The 23,401-nt window shown below is 36.0% G+C and overlaps 1 protein-coding gene across 1 annotated transcript in view; it reads left to right on the top strand.

The window, feature by feature from the left end:
- The window catches only part of PRUNE2 (prune homolog 2 with BCH domain), a 236,748-nt gene extending 218,708 nt beyond the window's left edge, over window positions 1–18,040 (top strand). The window contains exons 13-19 of the mRNA XM_044677989.1: window positions 3,680–3,782; window positions 4,512–4,643; window positions 4,869–4,955; window positions 10,287–10,385; window positions 13,157–13,192; window positions 13,782–13,820; window positions 17,989–18,040. Coding sequence (XP_044533924.1) covers window positions 3,680–3,782; window positions 4,512–4,643; window positions 4,869–4,955; window positions 10,287–10,385; window positions 13,157–13,192; window positions 13,782–13,820; window positions 17,989–18,040 — 548 coding nt within the window. The remainder of the gene's footprint in view (window positions 1–3,679; window positions 3,783–4,511; window positions 4,644–4,868; window positions 4,956–10,286; window positions 10,386–13,156; window positions 13,193–13,781; window positions 13,821–17,988) is intronic.
- Window positions 18,041–23,401: the final 5,361 nt, after the last annotated feature.

Here is a 23,401-nt window from a genome sequence, read left to right as displayed (position 1 = left end):
ATATATATATATATATATATATATATACATATATGTATATATATATATGAAAGAATTCATCTTCATTTATAAATGTCAATAACCCTTTCTAGAGAACATATTGGGCAGCTAGGTGGTGCACCGGATAGACAGAGTACTAGATCTGAAGTCAGCAAAACTCATCTTCTGAGTTCAAATCTGGTCTCAGACATTTATTACCTTTTGTGGCCTTGGGTAAGTCATGTAACCCTATTTACCTCTTTCTTCCTGCATAAAATGAGTTGGAGAAAGAAATGGCAAATCAATCCAGTATCTTTGCCTAGAAAACTCCAAATGTAGTCACTGATTTAGACACAACTGAAATGACTAAAAATAGACAAGAGAACATTTTATTTATTAAGAGAGCAATAAGAATTCTTTCAGTCATATAATTTGGGGTAAATCACACACAGCCATTTTATAAAGAGAACATTGAAGTATATAACTAAGATGAATTATAATCTTTGTGTTTTTAAAGTTGGAGATAGAGGGTCTTAGGTAAAGATGTCTTTGGCAACTTTTGCCTCAGGAAAGAATTTTACTAAAAATAATTTGAAGAAATTAGTTTAGCATGTAGGGCACATATTTCTTTAAAACATCTTCCTTCTACAAATCTTTTCTTCATTTTATTTTAGCTATAAACCTGATAAAGTTTGTATTGTTAAAAAAAAGTCTGCAACCATGGTAGAATCAATCAACAAGTATTTATTAAACATGTCTTATGTGCCAGGCATCATGCTTGGTATGGAGGATATAGTAAAATGTATAAAACAATCCTTGCTCCCATGTAACATATTCTAAGGAAAGAAGCAATAAGTATATATGGCATTATAAGTATAAAGTGAATTAATATAGAATAAAGAAAAAAGCTGTGACAATCCTCTATCATAAATATCACTTTTACTAACTTTGACCTTACCTTCCTGGCTGATGGGTAGAAACTGCCAAAGTGGGCAGGATCAAAATGGACAAAGAACTTATACTTATCTTTCAATATATTTTCAAGCTAATCCATTTGTGCTGGGTACTGGGGATAGAAAGACAAAGAGGAAGTAGTACCTGTTCTTAAAAAGCCATTCTACTAATAGGGACACACTAACCATGGATTGGTCTTTTTATGGTATTTTTCTGAAATCATTTCTGAATCAAAAGTGCCTTCTACCAAGCACTCTCCTCCTACTCTTTCTCCTGATCCCATACCCACCTTTAAGTGCACAAATCCTCATCCTACACATTTGTGAGCTTTGAGGAAATGAAGTAGATTGATTTTCTAGGGAACAGTAAGATCAGGCTTGGGAGCGTGGCCTCTAAAACCACTCAAAGGACTATGAAAATAGCTTCATTTAATAACTCAATTGTCATTTATCTACCAGCATGCTTTATTTCCAAGCTGGGGCTGATGACAAATCTTGGAATTCTTTAACAAATCCATTTAAAAGCAGAAGTGCAACTTGAATCCCCTTCATGATAAATACGACCTAGTATGAAACTCCCAATTTCCTAGCTTCCAACATGGATAGATATTGGCCAAGACTTAGCACCAAATTCTGAGAAAAAGCATGAATTAGAGTATATTGGCCTACCTTTGCCTTTATTATGCCCAGAAGTTGGTCCCTTCTCTGAAATTTGTTCTTCTAAGTCTTATAAGAGAGTATAGTGTAATGGCAACCTTGGAGTCAGAAAAACTGAATCATGTCTCTGAGAGGTACTAGTTTATGGGATCATAAGCAAGTCCCTTAGTCTCTCATTGCCCCCAAGCAATTTTCTCAGGCCTAAAGTTATAGATGAGTTGGCAATCTAAATAGGCAAAAAAAATTTCCACACTTGAAACTTCGTACATGAATGCAATCACAAATTCATAACAAAAACAACCCTCACAAATCAATTTCAGAGAATCTGTGGGCCCACCAAAATTCAATCTGGTCTAGAAAATTTGTGTTGACTCAATTATCAGGATTACTCTCAACCCATTGCTACCCCCTTACTATTCCTTTTTTGTTTTGTTTTGTTTTTCCTTTCATTACTCTTAATATCATCCATTTGTCTTTAGCCAATCCTCATTTTCCCAGAAACATAAAAGCTCATAAAACCCCAGTGTAAAAGAAAGTCAGGCCATGTTCATTCAGTCCCTCATTAAGCCCACTGTTATTCCTTTAATGGACGAGGTACTTAAGCCCATGTTTATTAATGAATGGATCAGAATATCTCACATATTCTTTACTGAGGGATTCATCTTGAGGATTCCCAATGAAGCCAAAATAAAAGTTGTCTTTGTTCATAGATCACAAATGATCTGTAACTTAAATAAGTGGGAATTGAATTCTTTCACATTTTATCTTCCAAGTTTCCCCTTCAACTTAGCTCATGTGCAGTAGAATAAAAAAGGCAAAGATGATAGGGGAAAAGCCACATGCTGTAGAGGAAAGAATGCTGGAGTTGGAGTCATGAAACCTGGGTATAAATCCTGGTTCTAACACTAGCTATAAAACCATGGGTAAGTTACCTCTTGGAAGCTCAGTTTCTTCATCTGTCAGGTACAGATGACGATGCTTATTCTATGAGCCTCACAAGAATATTGTGGGGAAAATGTTTATGAATCTAAATGCACCCTATTAATATGATAGAAATGGAAGCCTTTTTCCTTGACTTTACAAAGAAAAAATTGCTAGTTGCTTTGTTCCTTTTTTAACCATTCTCTCCACCATGTTTTGTTCCTATTCCTTCCTAAAAGTTTATCCCTTCATGTCCTACTTAAGTGTATCTATCTTGCTCTATATGTTTATTTGTACAGACATGGGTTTATGGGAGAGGTTGTGGGTTAGTTAGCCAGGATAGGAAATCCTGGATGGAAGTTGGGCAACTTTCTAAGATTCTTGAGTGTCAGAGAAGGTGCTGGTCTCCAGTGGGAGAGAGAAAGTTTCCTTCTCCATGAAAGCATTCTCTCCACTGATGAAATCAAAGGTCTCATCTGTCAGTCTGTCAGTGATCTGGGACTGCATTGCCAGGTGGATTCCTTCCATCAGTAGAGATCAGAACACCTCTAACTATGCCTTAGATAAATCTTAGAGGAGTGTGAAGCATGGAGATATTAAATCATTTGCTCTTAGTCCTGCAGTATGAAACATAGGAGTTAAATCCATGGGACCACAATCAAGTCACAGTCTCTCTGATCCTTGGTTTCCCAATCTCTAAAACAGAGATAAAAATGCCTTTCATCCGTAATACCAGGGTTCACATCTTGAGGGCAGCTAGGTAGTACGGTGGAGAGAGCTGGAGATGAATCAGGAAGATTCCTCTTCCTAAATTCAAATTCAGCCTCAGACACTTACTAGCTGTGTGACCCTGGGCCAGTCACTTAACCCTATTTGCCTCAGTTTCCTCATATGTAAAATGAGCTGGAGAAGGAAATGGCAAACCACTCCAATATTTTTTCCAAGAAAACCCCAATAGGGTAAAAAAGTGTTGGACATGACAGAAAATGACTAAACAAAAACCAAAAGTAGTCTCTGAAAAGTGGTTCTCAAACTTTCAAAGCCCAGTATAGATGTATGTATATACATTCATACTAGAACTACCTCAGCCTCCTTTCTGTTCATTTTTATCTTGTTAAGGGTTTGTTTTTTTTCCTTCAGTTACAAATGTCTTTTTGTTTGTCCCCCAGGATACTATGGGGACGGTCTAAATGCCATCATTGTGTTTGCGGCCTGTTTTCTGCCAGACAGCAGTCGGGCTGATTACCACTATGTCATGGAAAATCTTTTCCTGTGAGTGATGCTTGTGAACACTGTGACAAAGTGCTTTGAATGAATGTCTGTGAACTCCTAATGATAGATGGGATGCCCTGAATTTGAGGAAGTGATTTGGGGATTCTTAAAAGATCTGATAAAATATCAGAGGAATCTGTCAAGGTGAACTACTCATAGACCTAGGTCATTTTAGGAAGCTTTTCTTGGAACAGAATTGATTTAAAACCTTTAAACATTTTTACCAGAATAAGGAAGATCTGCAACAACATTTTTTTTTAGCATGAGCATAATTTTTCTTCCAGAATTTCTTTTTCTTAGCCACTGATAATAAATCTTAATTTCTCTTTAATTAGACTATCTTATTTTGAATTATTTTTGAATTTTGAAATTTTTTTCTTTATTTTGAATGTGCATATTTTTGAAGTCAAGTTTATAACCAAATCTTACTAGCATTGCTAGTAATAGATAATGGATAATATGGATAATAATAAAAATTTATGACAATAGTAATTAATAATAAACACTCATTTTCTATAAGATGACATTAGCAAGGTAGCCATACTTTGGTTTTATTTTATTATTTTTCTAAAGCTTTTTGTGTCATATTTTAGAAGGCCTTTAAATAGAATACTAGATAATTAGGCTAAGCATGTCATATAGTTTTGCTTAAATAAAATGGTAATTTGTAAATATGGTTGAAATTTTACATAGAAAAATTATTTTTAAATTCTCTTTCCCTTTGATTAGATATGTAATAAGTACTTTGGAGCTGATGGTAGCTGAAGATTATATGATTGTCTACTTGAATGGAGCAACCCCAAGAAGGAAGATGCCTGGACTAGGCTGGATGAAAAAATGTTATCAGATGATTGACAGAAGGTATGTGAGAATGTTTCTTTCCTGTTGAACTCCCTTCTCCTCCGTCTCCACTGTTAACTCCTTTATTAAATGTCCTCCTGTGTGCATACTTTTCCCTATAATTCTGATTTTAAAAGCCCCATAGTTTGCATAATATTTTCTATGGGATGGAATGATGTTTTCCTCTAAAGGAAAAGAAAAAGACAAAGGGAGAGAAATGATTTTCCCCCCCTTCTTTCAAAATAGGTTAAGGAAGAATTTGAAGTCATTCATCATTGTTCATCCATCTTGGTTCATCAGAACAATCCTCGCAGTCACACGGCCTTTTATAAGGTAGAGTTTTTATTCCTTTTTCTTCAAAGTCTTAGAATACATACATATTAAAACCTTAATGAGCAAGTCAAGGAAAAAAATATAAATTATATATAGAGAGACTTGCATATGTAACATATACTTATGCACACATACTTCAATCTTTTTATTTTTGCCTATTCATAAGGGCCCCTCTGAGAATAATTTAAGAATAACTAATTATTTCCTCCATTTTTCTGAGACTCATCTGATAACATAAGACTCAAATAATCCCCTCATCAGGCTGCAGAATAGGCTAATAGGAACAATAAATGGACAGTTGTTCAGGGGTATCTTGATAAATATTTAAAAATTAGCTCTCCAGGATAAAATAAATGTACACACAACATAGTTTTAAATTTAATCTTCATTATTAGCCCTTTATTGCTTTTTTTTTTAAACCCTTACCTTTCATCTTGGAATCAATACTGGGTATCAGTTCGAGGGCAGAAGAGTGGTAAGGGCTAGGCAATGGGGGTTAAGTGACTTGCCCAGGGTCACACAGCTAGGAAGTGTCTGAGGCCAGATTTGAACCTACCTAGGATTTCCTGTCTCTAGGCCTGGCTCTCAATCCACAGAGCTACCCAGCTGCCCTTCTAATATTCTTCTACTGCTCTCCTAGTGAGACAGTGAGATTACATACAAATGGGATGATATATACAGGGTGATTTGAAATAATCCCAAAAGGGAAATGCTAGCATTAAGGGGGACAAGGAAAGCATTCTTGCAGAAGATGGAATTTTAGCTGAGACTTGAAGAAAGACAAGAGGTAGAGAGGCAGCTCGTAAAGAAATCAATGCAAGGGGGATAGGCAGTGAAAATGCATGGAGTTAGGAGATGGAGGGTCTTGTCTGAGGAATATCAAGTAGGTCAAAGTAACTGGACTGTAGAGAATATGGAGGAAAATTAACTGTATGAAGAAAGTTAAGGTGGGAAGGGGGAAATTATAAAGGGCTTTAAAAGCCAAGATTTTAAATTTGTTCCTAGAGATCATATGGAACCCCTGGAGTTTATTGAATAGGAAAGAAACATAATTTGATCTGCACTTTGAGAAAATCATTTTGATGGCTAAGTAAAGGATGGATTTGAGTAGGGAGAGATTTGAGATAGGGAGGCCAGACAAAAAATTATTGAAATTTTCCAGGCATGTGGTGATAAAGGCTTATCCCAGGTGGGTGGTAGTGTCAGAGGAGAGATATGGACATATATGAGTGATGTTTGCAAATAATCTGGTGGTTGAAATCTGATTGTTCTTACTTTCCTCTCTTGATTATGAGTGTGGTGCAATGGAAAGAATATGGGGTTTTGTGGCAGAGCATCTGGGTTTAAATACTGACTTTACAACTTACTAGCTATGTGACTTTGGGTAACTGACTTGTCTTAGCCAATTTGCTAATCTATAAAATGAGAGGGTAGTAGTAGATAACTTATGGAGCCTTTTCCAGCTCTCTTTATATGGTCCCATAAGCCCTGATTCTTCCCTACACACAAGCTCTTTTCTATCTTTACCCAATGTTCAAGGCCTTCAAAACTTAACAAGATCCCCCAGGAGCCATTTCATACCTCTCCAAAGGTCCACTGCTAGAAACCCCCTGAAAGAAGCAATAAAGATACTGACTGTGTGGAAATACCACCCTGGTACTTTTTGTAAAAAGAAAACAAAATGTCTATCAGATAAATATCCCACCCCCAACCTCACCTCCCACAGGATACTCTTTGTCTTAATAAAACCACATTTTAGGGTTTTTCTAATAATTAGAGGAGAGGTAGGGAAAATGAAAGAGCAGTAGGAACCAACTAAACCTGTTTGTAGCCCTTTAAAAGCAGGGCTGCCTTTTCTACCTTGATCCATTCCAAATTAAAAACAAACAAATGAAGGCAAGTGGCAGGATGAACAAAATTCATATGACTTCTCATCCTCAGAAAACTGGAAGATAAAGATATTCTCCTGACTTCATTCCTATTTCAAAGGCAAAGAAAAACTTAGGCATGATAACATGACTTGGGAAACAACTTAGAAAGTGAACCCTCCTCTTTTTTCCCTCAAAATTGAAGTTCCAAATCTGCTTTCCCCTCTAAGCTCTCCTATTCCCAAATGTACCCTAGCAGTTGGGGGAATGATAGCAAGAACCAGTCTAGCCAAAACTTACTTTTCTTCTCAGAATAAGGAGAAACTGTTATAGCTCTCTTAAGCAAAAGAATATCCAGAAAGTAGTAATAAGTATGTTAGAAGTGGCCCTCTTGGACTAGTTGTCAGAAGATCAATGGGTTGATTGGGCAGTCAATGACTAGTGTGTGACCTAGGACAATTTCTTTAAGCCACAAAATTACAAGGTTGGAGTACATTATTTTTGAGTTTCTTTTCCAATCTTAATTTTGTAATTTTATGATCAGATTTTAAACTTTATGAAAATTTGGTGTAAATTACTTTGAAGAAAGGATAGGACACAACATGGTTCCATCCACACTCACTAAAGAATTGTGATAAAGAATTACGATAGTGTGTATGTATGAAAGCTGAATGAACCTTTATAGCTGTTAACTAAATCTCATTCTAGTTTGTTATCCACTGCCCAAACTAGATAACTCCAACCCAAAGGGATCTGTAACCTCATGGATATAGATAGTCACACAGGAAATAGATACAGGAAAATGAAACCTGAAGTTTCATGGCAGACTATGACCTCGATAAAAATTTTATCATTGAAATTATTATATACTGTATGAGTGCTTTGATAATTATCAAGTGTTTATTCTAAGGTGTCTAGGACCTTGCAACTTACAGATCTGGTCCCCATAATGAAATGCTAATCCAAGTTCAAGTTATTCTATGGGTTCTTATTCCTAAACAGTAGCTAATGAGCCCTCACCCCATATTTAATTTTAAGTCCGGTAGAGGACACAGTTGAAAACAAGGGCATTTAATGAATTGGTTTAGTGAGAAAAATAACAACAACACTGCTTTGCCACAAATATATCCAGAAACCCACCATCAGTGGGATGAACACGAACACATTATAACATGTGTGTCCAGGACTAAAGATGGAGAGACACCGCATGCCTCTATCACTGTAGGGCTACTGATGTCTTTTAGAGATGTCATTGCACTAGTCTCATTATTGTTGATCTCAATATCCAGGAGATATTGCTGGATTCTGTTCGATTGGACCACTTACAAATAAACACTGCTAAGTAGGACCTTCAGTCTCTGCTGGAGTCTGCTCTCTGAAGCATCCACTTTGGGTTTAGGTGAAATTCTCATCTAGGAGGCTGCCATACTCCCTTATCATAAAGTCTATACAAATCTTTTGAGATCTATGTCTTAAAATCATCTTAGAACCCTACCCACATTCAGAGGAAGAACTATAGGAGAGGAAACATAGAAGAAAAGCAATTGCTTGAACACACGGGTTGAGGCAGACATGATTGGGGACGTAGACCCGAAACTACCATAACAATGCAACAACTATCAACAATTTGGAAATAAGTCTTGATCGATGACACATGTTAAAACCAGGGGAAATGCGCACCGGCTATTGGTGGGGGACGGGGGGGGGGGGAGGTCAGGAAGTTGAGGAGTGAAGGGGAAAGTAAGAACATGAATTATGTAACCATGATAACTTTTCTAAAAAATAAAAATTATTTAGAAAAAAAAAAGAAAAAAATCATCTTGATGTAAAGGACAAATAATACAAAGCAGTTGAGCACAAGGAAAAGATGAATGTCCTTGCCCAGGACACTGAAACAGGCAATATGATATATAGTAGTTCCCAGTTTCCCTTGCAGTGTGGGATTGCCTTTTAAGATGAAACCAAAAAGTTACTTTGGATCCTGATCCAACTTGAAATGAAAATTGAACAATCATTTTTAGTTACTTAGAGATATGTGCAATTTAATTCTAATTGTTAGACTATTAGTTTGAACTTTGACCCTTTCAGGATGGTCATTTGAAATCTGTAAAAGCAGAAAATAAGAAGAGAAAATGAATAGAGACTTTAAAAAAAAGAGTTTTAGCAGTTTTTCAGAAGAATAGGCACAAGGTTGGGTTTGGGTTTTCATTTTTACCAAAAAATAAATAAATAACAAATAAGGAATGTACTAACCTTATCATTAGTAAGCTGGTCTAGAAGCATGGTTTCTTAACATTTTTTGTGTGTCATGGACCCCTTCTCAGAATTATGCTTTTAAATTCATAAAAAAATTGTACTACAAAGGAAGTCGATTGCATTGAGGTACAGTTATAAAAACATGTTTAAAACATATGATTTAATTACTTGTTTATTAGGGCCTATGTTTTGGAGTTTTGGTTTTATGAGATTATTCACTTATCAAAATGAATAATATGGAAATATGTTTTGCATGATAGTACATGTATAACTCAGAAAAAAAATCAAAATAAAAGCTTGAAAAAATATGTTTAAAAGCAAGTTTATGGACCCCAGATTAAAAACCCCTTTATTTAGAGAATGCTTGGCATATATGGAAAAGTGACAAAAGAAAATGGCTTTTTTTTTTTTTTACAAGAAGCCACTTTGGGCACAAAAGGTTTTTTAACTCTTCTGGAAATGAATTCTTGGGTCTTACTGGTCTTTTACTGGGAGAGGGGAATTTTCTTTTCCCACGTGTTGAAGATAGAACCAAGGAAAGAGAGAATATCAGAGTTAGAAAGTACAATTGGGATAATTTAATCCAACTCCTTAATTTTACAGATGAGGAAAATGAAACCCAGAGAGAAAAAGTTATTTACCAGATATACCCTACAAATTCACATTAGGACTTGCATCATCATTTTAAATATAGTGTGACTTGCTAATAGTCTTTCCAAAAGGTAGAATGATTTTAAAATAAAGTATAACTTCTGTAGCTTTTTCTGTACACAGATTTCTAATTAAAATGAAGTTAATTGATTATTAGAAAGAAATGAGATCAGAAGAGTTTCATGTTGAAACCATATCTAATGTCATTTCTTAACATTAGAATTTTTAAAAGTGGCCCAAGAGTGTTTTCTTTCTCCTTTTATTCATTTTCATTTGATTTCGTAGTATTCTAAATTTTCAAGAAGTGAAGTAAGAAATTTTCAGAGTATTTGTTTTGAAAAATATTTGTATCCTTTTCATATTTGTATGAGGTGGTAGAAAGTTCGACATTGATGAATGTAGGTGTAATAAATATAAATTTTGTGGACCAAGTGAAATTTGATGAATTCAACATAATTTTCAAGATTAGTTTTTGGAGAGTAAGTGATGGGTCAAGGAGATGGAGCAACAGCCCATGACATATGTCTTTTTTTTTCTCTCTCTCTTTTTTTGACAGTTCAAAATTCAGCAGTAAAATACAATATGTCAGCACCTTATCGGAGCTCAGTGAGCTGATCCCAATGGAATGTGTTCATATCCCAGAGAGTATCATCAAGTAAGCCTTGAATATTTTTTAAATGTGGTAAGAAATTATGAGTATTTTAAAAGAGGATTAAGAAACTCATTCTCTTCTGGAATAACAGAGGAATGGATCTTTTTGACACATATTTATCAAAGTTCCTCCTCTCACTATATTTTTCCTCTTAGCCAATAGCTAAATGTTATTTTCTTTTAAAATCTCTTTCCATATGATAGTATGTTAAATTATTACCTTGTAGATGAAACTTATTCCTAATTTAACTGTTGCTTTTGAGTCAACATAAATTTAAGTACAGTCAATAAAATTTTGTCTTCCCTACAGATGTAGTGCTAGTTTCTTAGTTTAGCTTTCAGGTTTATACTGTCTGAAAACATAAGTGATCAGCACTGCCCCTCAGTCTCTCATGAATTGTGAAGAACTCTCTTCTTTTCTAAAGACCTATTTCATTTTCTGGGTCCTCTTCAGATGAGAGTGTAATCATGTAATATTTACTAGATAGCAGATGGGATAATTGGTGAAAGTTTCCCATGCCCCACTGCAGGGCAGTTCAGAAGATGTAACAGCAGCAGCCTGAAAAGAGTAAAGCATGGTGCAGAATGGTCTCAGTCACACACTGCAAAAAGGAAAGTGAAAGATGACTAAGCTTGTGATTCCTGAGACAAGAGACTTTAAAGTGTGGTTTAAAGTCATGGACCGCATGAGCTGGACCTACTCATATTTAGGTCATCATTACAAACCTACATCATTGTGTGTATGTGGTGGTGGTGTTTTTTTTTTATTTCTTTTGTGTCTGATTACTTGGTTTGTAAATTGAATAGGTGTTGAAAAGGAAAGAAAAATAAACATACATGATTTTTCTTTTCAGATCTAAAAAACTAAATCAATATGCTCTAAAAAGTCCATTCTCTAGGCTAGAACTACCCTTTATTGTGTATTGTAAGCCCCTTGAGCAATCTGATGAGGCCTATAGACCCTTCTCAAAATAACATTTTTAAATTCATGAAATAAAATACATAGGATTACAAAAGGAAACAATTATATTGAAGCATAGTTACAATTTCTTTAAATTAATGGACTCCAAGGTTAAGAAGCCCTTCCACAGACTATCAAGGAAATGTCAGTTGAGAATAACAAGTCATGAAAGAATAATGTTTAGTCTTTCCTCTCCCAAAATTCAGCCATAGAAGAAATGTGCTATTGCCTTCATTGAATTTATGGTAGTTTTAACAAAGTTATCTCTAGCCAGTTGGCTCAACTTGTGTAAGTGTGCTAATAAAGCCAAGATCATAATTATCATTTTGTCATATAGTCAAAGATTAAGACCCTTAGCTTTGGCCACTTGCCTTGAAAATGTGTTCTATTAGCTATGAAGACCAGTAGAAAGCATGACTGGAGAAGCATAAAATCCACCCTTTCCCAATAATGAAAAAAATCACCCAAAGTGCCAATCCAAAGAATAAAAATTCAAAACATCCCTTTTAAAAAATACTAGAACTACGAATGGTGCAAAGCATATATTAAATCTTACAATCCAACAAAATGAAAGAGAGTTAGAGATTAGATAAGGAAAAAAAAAAACTTAGCAATCTCTTGCTTCCAAGAAATATACCTAAGAAGCAGAGACATACACTGAATAGAAATGTGTACTGGAATAAGGGGTCATCCTATTGATAAATCAATGTTCATATTTGAAGGACAGTTCATAATTTTTTCTTCAAGTGAATTTAACATTATCCTTTAAAAATGTTTGTAACAGTTTTTCATTTGTTCCTTTTTGGAAACCACTGTTACGTGATGTCATCTATGAGCATTCATTACTGAAAAGGAGTTAAACTCATTACCATAGGCTTCCCAGGGGAAATGTATGATACATAGTAAGGATTCCATTTGAGAAAGTTTTCCCCCAAAGGAAAAAAATGTATGTGCTTTCTCTCTTTTGGAATTTCCTTACATGTTTACATGTAGTCTTTCCTATTACTTCTTATAACACCTTCAAAATTGCCCTCCCTTCCTTTCCCACAGAATACTTACCTTATTTAATTTATTGTTCACTTTTCAGATTATTTAGGAGTACAGCTCCTTCTTAGCACTGAGAATAACACGACAAGTGATTTTCTTAAACCAGTAGAGACTAGAAGAGACTTAAACTAGAAGAGACTCTAAGCTTCATAGAGTTGCAGTTTAGACTTAAATGAGGCAGAAAGTTGCTTAATTTTAAGGAGTGCTTCTAATTCATCTAAGAGCATTTTGATAATTCCTAAATTTACTATTTCTAGTTTTCTAGAAGCCAATTAATTTGACAAAAAGGCACATGATATGGTAAATAGGGGAAGGATTTCTAAAAATTAATTAGATTCCCAGCACTTCGTATAGTGCCTAGCACATAGTAGGCACTTAATAATTGTTTATTGGATGGGATTGGAAGGACTGAGACAGGTAGAACTGAATTCAAATCCTAACTCTGATACCTGCTGACCTCCTAACCATGGTCAAGTCATTTAGTGCCCCAGGGATCTCTAGGATTTTAAGTAACTGTTAAGCTATCTGCATCAGTGGGAGGTCCAAAGATAATGCATTAGGTTTTCATATCTGAACATCCCCTTGAAATTATATATCCAGGCAACCCTCCCCCCCACACACACAAATTAATTTGATATGAAAATTTGGACATTTCCCCACATTTTGACAATGGTAAAGTAACCTACTCCTTTAAGAGATATTTGTACCTGTCATCTTTTTCATCTGTGTACTCACTGTCTTCATTGCGTTCGTTTTTATCTTGTAAGGTACGATGAAGAGAGATCTTATAAGAGAAGTGTGAGGTAAAATGCTTTCTTCTGCCGTTCATGCTGGTCCCTCTCCACATGTGTGTATGAATCAGTCTTTCACTTGTAGGTGACCTCAACAAGCTGCCACTTGAAAGAACCTGTCCCTGTGTCCCGTGGTGTATTATGATTTCCCGTGTCCCTATCAAAGCTGTTGAGGTCCACCTTCTTTGCAGTTGAAACCTCTAAACAAGACACATCCTTGACTTGGCCCAGGCTGCCAGCTCACATTCCCAGTGCCAGACAGAGCAAATGAATGCTTTTTTCCCAGCTTTATCCAATACGCATGTTTCGAATCCCCTGCTATTTTACAATCTGCCTTCACATGAAGGAATTTGCAAAGTAGAAATACCTGGCAATTGAGTGGGCAGAAATGACACCATATTTAATTGAAGGAGTTTATTCCAGTGCATAACCCTCAGGTGAATGTCTAAAAAATCTATTTATCTACCTGTAGACCACACTAACGTTTTGCTCTGCTTTGCTGGATTTTTCTCTTATGCTCTGCTTGCTTCTTTTTTTGTTTGTTTGTTTGTTTGTTTGTTTGTTTGTTTCTTTGAAACACCCATCATTTTTGCTCATGCAGACTGGATGAAGAGCTGAGGGAAGCATCCGAAACAGCTAAGTAAGATTCAGTCTTCAGTTTGCTGCTTGGCGTTGCCTTTGCTTACTTTTCAGGAATGGATTGGAAGAAACTGCATGTTTGATGCTTATAAATGTATCCAGAGAATAATGTCGCCCTTGAAAAACAAACTACTCCTGCTTCTCTGCAGATGTAGACTCCTTTAATCTAGGCAAACTATTTGCTCTCAGTCTCAGCTACTTTAACAAATGTAATTACGGTTGGTTAGTACTTCTTGAGCATGAATATCATTTAGGACCATGATTAGGCACATACATCTTGGTTTCCTGACTTCCAGAACTTTTGATCTTGGGCAGTGGTACGTATCAAAATCAAATAAAAACGAGGGCCACCAATCCTGACATAAGGATCCCTGCCTGCCAAATACTGACTTTGCTTTAAAATTTAATGTTATCTGTGTTCTATTGTGTATTTGTTTTGTTAAATATTTCCCAATTACATTTTAATTTGGTTCGGCTGCACTCAGGAGTGCTGGGCCACATGCGGCAACGTGCCTAACACCTCTGCTCTAAGGTACTGTAGTATCCACATGTCATATAGTAAAACCTTTTTAATTGTTAGGAATTGGAAAGCCAAAATGAATTAATGGAAAATCTAAATTTTTAATATTTTTATGAGGGAGGCAGAGCAGTGGAGTGGATAGAGAATTAGCCCTGATGCCCAAGAAGACCTACGTTCAAGTCCTACCTGGCTGTGTAACTCTGGGCAAATCAAATAACTTCTCAGTGCTCTAGGCAACTTTATGAATTATAGAAAAGGAGTGTCTGACTTCATTGGTGAAGAGGGAGTTTCCTCATCTGGAAATTCTCAAAACCCATGAAATCAAACCTATCCTCTTCATGTTTTTAATCAACTTGGGTTTTATTTTTTTTTCCTAAGATAAGCAATAATCTTAAGTGAGTCACTGAAAAGTACAGAAAAGTAAATAGATCCCATTTGGGAGCTACTTGAAGGAATAGACAAAAACCATTAGTAATTGTCCTGTTGATAAAGACCGCAGCTGCTATTTGAGAACTATGTTCTGTGAAATAAATTATCACCCACTCACCTCCAAATGTTTACTTTCATTATGAATTTAATCGATAAGCTCAGTCACTGTACACATTTCAATATATTCTGAATTCATGGATTGTTGGAAATGAATAAATTCTCAAGCCTTGTGGCACAGAGAATGAAGTATTAGACCCATTGGAAAGACTTCAGTTCAAATCTTGCCTCAGACACTTATTAGGTGTGTGACCCTGGGCAAGTCATTTAACCTCTATTTGCTTCAGATTCATCATTTGTTAAATGGGAAAAATAATAGCACCTACCTCCTGGTTGTTGTTGTGAAGAATAAATGATCCAATGTATATGAAGTGTTTTATAAAGCTTAAAGTTCTATATAAATGTCAAAAGTGTAAAGCACTTTTAAAGGTGCTTTTAAGCCACATAAAATGCTAGCTATTAACTATTACTATTAATTAGTAAGAAGCAATTTAGAAAAATTCATTTGGTGTTTTATGCACAAATACTCCATAATTGGTTACCACCACTTCCTCCTGGCTACAGTTAGATATATACTCAAACACACACATACTTACTCTCTTTGTGTACAACAACACTCAGACCCTACAGTAATGCCACATTGTGGCATTACTAGTATCTTCATTGTGGCTGGAAACAGAAGGAATAGCTTTCTTGCCATGGAACTTGCCTTCTAGTTTTCTGTGAGGTCTTTCCTCTCCACTGTCAATCAATTGGGCTGATGTGACTTCAAATTATGTCCCACCCCAGGTAGAATCCATTTACCTTTTAATGAAGCTTTTAATGGAAATGTATAATAATTCTGCAGCACTATGAAACCAAGGGGAGCAAGAGACCATCAAGTAACCAGTAAACTTTTCTTCCTAGCCCATCATTCCCATGCTAAAATAATTGAAAATATTTCTTTTTCTCTAAGATTTATTAGCACCTAAATTTAGCATTAGCTATTGGAGACAGACCTTTAAGGAAATTTGTCCTTGTTTTTTTTTGTTGTTGTTGTTGTTCAGATTCAGGGTGATAGATCAAAAGGGCCATTTAAAAAATACTATTTACTGAGTCACATTAGACTGTTGAATTAGTCCATTCTCTCCTAATAGGGGTGATTCCCCAGTTACTATCCAATCTGTTGCTTTTCTATGCAGGGTGATAGCTTTTGTTGGGGGATTTTTAAAAGTTTTTTTTTTTCTGCTCAAATGATTCCTCTCTCCATTCTATCCTGCATTGGAAGGTGATATTTTCATTGGTCTGACCTCTCTTCTCTAGATAAGGTAGAGATAGGTCCTTGTTGTTCTGCCTTCAGACCTATCTCACAATCACGAGATAGTTTACCCCTTTCTCTATGACTCGGTGGGTAATTCAGGACTTTAAGCCTGAAGCACCTTTCCAATTTGGTCCTCACTTCTATTACTTATTGAAATGGTATGTCTGAAGCATTAGAAATGCATTTACCCAATTGCAAACATACAAAGAGGAAGCATACAGGTTGGAGTAATAGGACTATGAGTTATGTGGCCGGATGGTGGGGACTCTAATTCTGATTCTGCTACTTACTTCCTCTTCGTCTACCTAATGACAAGCACATATTTTTGTCAGAAAATTTAACTCCTCCATAGAATTGTGGGGGGCGATGTGAAAACTATACTCCTCCTTCTTCCTCTTTCATTCCCATATTTGTTCCAGAAGGTTTCTAAGTCAAACCCCTTTCTTGGCTACCACTGTGAGTTCATAGACCATAAACACCTGATTGGCTTTCCATGACTAACCTGACCTTGTCTTTTGCTTAAATTATAAATCTACTTGAAGTCCAGCCACTGCGTACATGGAAATATGTTTCCAATTAATTAATTGGTTAATTCAAATACATTCTGAAGCCATGTGAAGGAAAAAAAATCTCTGGAGGCAAAAAACAAGTAAGTTCTAAAATATTGATTACATATAGAGGAAAACTTATAAAATAAAAAAGAAGTGGTGTGCTTTCTGTAGAGAGTGTTCTGAATGTTTTGTGGCCTCTAAGTGGTTTATGTCACTAAATAAGTGACAGGTCTATGACATGTTGACATATAAGTTGAGCACTGAATAATTGCTATATCAATATGGGTAATTATTATTTTCTTTGGTACAAGTACCAAAATAGACCATAGCTTGACAGGTGAAGCTAAACTTTGTCATAGGTTGAAGTCAATCCCTAAACATTTATTAAGCACCTACTATGTGCTAGGCACTGTTCTAAGTGCATGATCTTTCTTCTTGTAATCTTTATTCCATTAGCAGTAAAATTTTAAAAAATATTAAGGAGGAAACCACTTTAAAAATTATTTGATTTGTATTGTTCTACCACAATCCTTAACCTACTTCTCCAAATTAACCTTCCTGAATAACAACATATTTAGGGGAATAGAAAGGAGAATTAACTCACTGAGTCTACTTCAGTTGGCTCAGTAGAAGGAAGTGATCTTAAACTATGTTTGGAATTCAAAGAGAGGAGATGTAGCTTAATCCATTTCCACATGATTAAGGGTTGACTGTAAATATTCTTGCTAAATATAATAAGGCCTCTTTAATGAAATCTTACATAAAATGAAAATCATTTCCTTGTTTGAGGATGACAATAAAATCTTCCTGTCATAATTATTTTCAGTCAGTCAGCTACAGAATTTTAATCAAAGTAGATAGAGAAAGGTAAAAATTCTTTTGGGGTACAGAATGTTTAGGGGGATTTGACCTTGGCAATCATCTCCTCTAGTGTCCTCATTTTATAGATGAGGAAACTGAAGCCTGGAGAAGTCAAATAGCCCATCCAGTGTCTCACACAAATGCCATCATCACTAACTCCAAACCAAATCTTCTGAGCCTTTTTTTTTTTTTGCCACATTGCAGCTTAAAGTATTCACACTCCACTTGTCTTTTTGTACTTCCCAAATCAAGTTTGATTATTGTTCAAAAACAAGATGAGTTTTCAAGAGAACCATTGTCTTTATCAAGTTACTAATCCAAGTACCAATTAGTACTGTGTAAATGATCACTTAATATTTCAACACCTGACAAACTCCTCAATATGTTCTGCCTGCCAATGGTCACAGTGGAAAAAAAATGTTTACTGTTGCCTCTTTTCCCTTGTACCCAGAGCTAGCTGCCTTTCAAATGATCCAGAAATGTCTTCTATGGAACAGGAGTAAGAAATCCAATATTCATGGCAGCTCTTTCCTTGTTTGTAATATATTGTGGCTGCACAGGGACAGAAGGCTTTGAGGAATGGGTAAACTCATCTCAGTTGTCCAGCTAGCCTTAATGCTTAAGCTTTTATCAGTAGCTAAAAGAGAAGTCAGGCTTCCATGAAGTCAGATTGGCTCATTGACAATATAAACACTACCTCAGGGGGTAAATGGGGGGCTTAGTGGATTGAGAGCCAGGACTAGAGATGGGAGGTCCTGGGTTCAAATATGGCCTTAGATACTTCATAGCTGGGTGATCCTGGACAAGTCACATAACCTCTATTGCCTAGCCTTTAGTGCTCTTCTGCCTTGGAACCAATACACAGTATGGATTCTAAAGATATAAGGTAAGGATTTAAAAAATAATAATTGTATGTCAGGGCCAGAATCAAGAACAGTTTGGGGGATGAAGGGCGAATGTGCAAATCAGTGATACCAAATGGGATATTTGAAACCATTTAGGCCAAACCCTTCCTTTTAAAAAATGTAGAAACTTTGGCCAACAGAGATAAAGTAACTGGAAACCCACCCAATGTCACACACAATAAGTAGCAATGTCAGATCTGACCAAGATGCAGTGATGTAAATTCCATATTCTTTCCCATTTATCCCAATAGGTTTGAATACTGATTTAGAATCCTGTCTCTGATGCTTAATATCTGTGTGGCCCTTATTAGTCACTAACTTCCCTGAACCTCATATTCCTCATCTATAAAATCAGAGCACTATCCTAGATGACTTCGGAAGTTCCTCTTCCATCTCCTTTAAGGGAGTATGACCTAGAACATTACAGAATGCAATCCATCCTTGCCTGCCTATCTTTTGTGGCTTTTGAGGCAACCAGATAGTCCATTGGCTAGAGAACTGAACTCTGAGTAGGAAGAACTGAGTTCAAAACCTGCCTCCAACAATTATTAGCTGTGTGACCTTGGGCAAGTTATTTAACTGCTTTCTATCTCTATTTCTTCATCTCTAAAATGGGGAAAATAATAGCACCTACTTTATGGAGTTGCTGCAAGGTCAAATGAGACAATATATGTAAAATGTTTGCTCCAGAGCAACTTCTTATGAAGCATGCTACCCACTTCTTTACAGAGAGGTGATGGACTCGGTGCAAACTAAGGCTGTTTTTTTGTTTTTTTGGACATGGCCAAACTGAGATTTTAGTCTGCTATGACTATTTGTTTTGAGTGTTTTTTCCCTTCTCTAAATAGGAAAAATGATGGGAGAAAGTGAAAACGGGTTTTTGTTCATTAAATTTTTAAAATTTAACTCAGAAATAAAGTGTTTAATAAAGTTTAATGTGCTCTACAAATAATAGCAATTCTTGGTGGCAGTGGCAATTATTATTAATATTATTATTTTCCTCCTCTTAAATCTACCACAGGAGTGAGCTCTAATATTTAGCATCTGATACTGCAATTTCTACCATCCTGTAAAAAGAAGAGGAAGCCACACCTGACTAAGGGATCCATTGGGGTTTTCTTTGTTTCATGAATTATTCAGCCACCCCCAAAGAATGTATCACCACATGGCTGGTGTATTGGTGCTGAACCTCTCTGTAGTTAAGGAGACTGGTCCACCAAAAGCTGGCATAGTCCAGTGCCAGATGATTGGTGTGTGCCACTGGCATAGAGTTCAGGAACTCAGGGTGATCACCATGTCTTAATGAGGCATGCATGCAAGAGGTTCCAGAAAGTGACAGGACATTTTTGCTTTTGATTTGGGGTGGGAAAGGTATTTTCTTGGTAAACCAAACTAATTAGGGAGCTAGTTTATAAACCAGAGTATCCTAATAAAGAATCATAGAATTTGAGAGTGGAAAAGTACCTTAGAAATCATCTAATTCATTCCCCTTTGCATATATAAGAAAGCTAAGGCACATAGAGATTATGTGATTTGCTTAGTAGCACAGGCTGTTTCATGAAATCTGTTGTTTTATCAACAAGGTCTCTTAGAAATAACTTTTCCTTTCCACGAATGACTTCAGTTGAACTGTGGTTGTTATTTATTATCATTTGTTAATCCTTGAAATCCTGTAAGGGATGGAACAATCACAGTTTAAATGTGGCTGTCCTATTTATTTTGCTTCACAAAACACCTGGGAATCATTCCTGTTCCTTTAGGTCTTTAATGAAAATCATCTGGGATAGCAGAAGCATGCAAACATGGCAGAGTGCTGAACTTAAAATCGGGAAGACTTGGGTTTGATCCCACACACAACACTAGTTGTGTGACCCTGAGCAAATCATTAGACGCTTTGGGACTCAGTTTCCTCTTCAGTACATGGAGGGAGTTAGACTTAATGACTTCCAAGATCCCTTTCAGCTCTAAATCTATGATCCTATCAATAATGGACACAGGAATGCTGAATAAAAGCTATAGATATAGATATTGTTTATATCTATTATGTAGGTATATGAGTATATATACATATGTATGTGTATACATAAACATATATACACATCTGGTCAGACACATCAGAAGTATGGAGCAAATCTCAAAAATACACCATGGTTAGGGGTGAGGGTGGGGGCAGAAGAAAGTTAGATGGCGAGAGAATAAAGTCTAAAATACTTTAAATTGAAACCTTTGGAATCAAGCAGCTACTTACTGTGGACCACACTTGTCCCAAACCTTTGATGTGAAAGGAAAACCTAACCTGAGGGAATTTTGATGTGGAAAATTGGAAAAAAAGATCACCCCTTCTGCACAAGTATGTAATTTCTCCCTAACCAAGTTCCATGTTCCACAACTGCCTAAAATGGCATGGGTAGCAAATTTTAGAATCTCCAAGTACCCTCCCAGCTGCAACTGCCTTCGAGTTTACCCAGACCTCTGTCTGATCTGTTTTGTCCTATGTTTTCATGTATCAGTGTTTTGATTTGGGGTAAGGGCAAGGGAAACTCCTTTTCTTTTCATTTTAGTCTGAATTCATTCTAGTGCTTGGGGTGGGGCATGGAAGAATTATTTTTCTGTTGGTGTCTGATTCCACTTCCTCCTTTCTGAGGGATGTAATTTACTTTAGAGAACCCATTTTTCCACTTCTTTCTACATCTCCCTCCTTACCCACCCTCCCTCCCTTTATTTCTTTAATTCTTTCCTTTACTCTTTCTGCATCCCCAATACCTACTTCAACAATGTTTTTAGGTTTGGGGACTAGAGAGAATTTTTTTCCTCCTATTTCCTGTCTTCTTTCTTCATCCATCTTGGAAGGTCCAGGTTATTTTATCTGGTTTTTGAATATAACTATCCCATATTTTGGGGAAGTAGGTAGGTATGTGGAAAGTGAGAGGAACAAATTTTTTTAGAAATTTATTTTCTATGGAAGCAATTTATGCCTTTTGTAAATGAAATAGGATTGATTTAAGATTTAAAGAGGATTTTTTGGAATGAATTAATAAGGACCACTGAAAAGAAATGGACTGCCTTCTTGTTTCCAAAGAAAAGAAAAATATATTTTAATATATCACTGAACCATCCTATCAGGCTTTCTGCAGCCAGAATTTTTAAAAAGTCACCAAAATCATGAAAAATAATAGAACTATCCCAATGCTGCACTATTAAACTTAATGATGGGAAACTGCTCCTATCAGTTGTGATCAAAATAAAATTTTTCATAAATATACTGTGCCATGTTTTTGGAAACTAACCCTAGAACTTTGTTTTCTCATTTTCATGTATAAATAACATTTACTTATTTATTTCCTGAAACTTAAAAATACATCTCAGTGAATATGTTTCTGTTTGAAAGACAACATTTACATAATTTAAACATGTGTGGTCAGCATTCTGAATCACTAACTTCACCAACAGCTATGTTTCTCAGATTTTACTATTCAGCTTGTTAGAACAAAGGTTATAGTTAGCTATCTATAAATCGAAAACTCAGACTTTCTTGCTCCATTATATTGGTTGAATAAGGTCTTGATCATACAACTCTTTGTTCATAACAGATAGAAGCATTAAACCTGAGGCTATAAGCAGGAATTATGTACTGATATAGGTCTAGGAATAACTATGGGGAATATAAACAGTAAATGACTGTGGAGAGGATAAGAGACTTCCAGCAGAAACCCAAGTGTCCCTTGATGGGGAAATGTCCTCAATAACTTCAGCACCCTGTTTGAACCTAGATGCAATTATAAATGGGTACTTGTCAGTCTGAAGAATCATATTTGGGTGAACCCGGAGCCCAATATTGGTTCAGATTTTCATCCGTGTTCTAAATGGTACGAGAGAGAGCATTTCCTTCATGTCTTCAGATAAGAAAAAATATATACAACAACTTAGGTGAGAGCAAAAATTTCCAATATCTAAGTCAAACTGAATAAAGTTCATTAAGGACAAGGCATGTGAGGAACAAACACAGGTAAAAAGAATATGCTTCTTTTGACAGAAAAGGATTCAGGGGTTATTGTGGATTATAACATGGATGCAGTAACATGAAATACTATAGCTTAGAAAGCAAGCCCATTCTTGAAATAGCCTAAATAAAATATACGAATCATAATAGATAAATTAATCAATCCATAGGTATTTATTAAGCGTGTGCTAAAGATAAAACAAAGACAAAACATTGGAGCTTACAATTTAGTCAGAGTAAACAATATATGCATAGATAGGTACATATAAAGTTGACAAGAATACAAGATTTTTTGGGGAGGAAGATGGTGGAAGATGCTACAAGTTAGGAGTATCAGGAAAGCCTCAATGTTTTGAAACTGCAGGTTAACTAGGGAGTCTGAGGTGAAGGGAAGAAGAAATACAATCCAAGTAATCAAAGCATAAAGGCTGGATATGGAAAACTGTAGACTGGAATGTGGAATATGGAATATTGTGTATGAGAAAAAGTAAAAAGTCCTATTGAGCTGGATGATAGTGTATATAGTGATAAGGATGGAAAGGCAGATGGAGCCAGGTTGTGAAGGGCTTTAAAGCCAAACAGGAGTTTGTATTTGATTCTTGGAGTCAAAGGAAGCCACTGGAGTTTGTGGAGTAGGTGAATAATAAACTCAGAACTCTGCTTTAAGAAAATCATTTTGGTAGTTATGTAGAAGATAAATTGGAGTGGAAAAAGACTTGGAGCTTGGCAATCAATTAAAGTTTTTAAAAACAGTGAAGGAAACATCTTATGAAAGCCTGAACTAGAGTGACAACTTGTGTGAATGGAGAGAAGGGACCAGAAGTGAAGGCTGTGGTGGAAGTAGAAATGAAAAGACGTTTCAGGTTAGATATATAGAGAGTGAAAGTGAGGAGTTACTTCATCCATTGCTCTCTGGGGGCAGTTGGGTAGCTCAGTGGATTGAGAGCCAGGCCCAAAGA

This window comes from Gracilinanus agilis, chromosome 1, assembly GCF_016433145.1.
Source record: "Gracilinanus agilis isolate LMUSP501 chromosome 1, AgileGrace, whole genome shotgun sequence".
Taxonomy (NCBI): Eukaryota; Metazoa; Chordata; class Mammalia; order Didelphimorphia; family Didelphidae; genus Gracilinanus; species Gracilinanus agilis.
The sequence above is the reverse complement of the archived record's forward strand: the minus strand, read 5'-3'. Positions and strand labels throughout refer to the sequence as shown.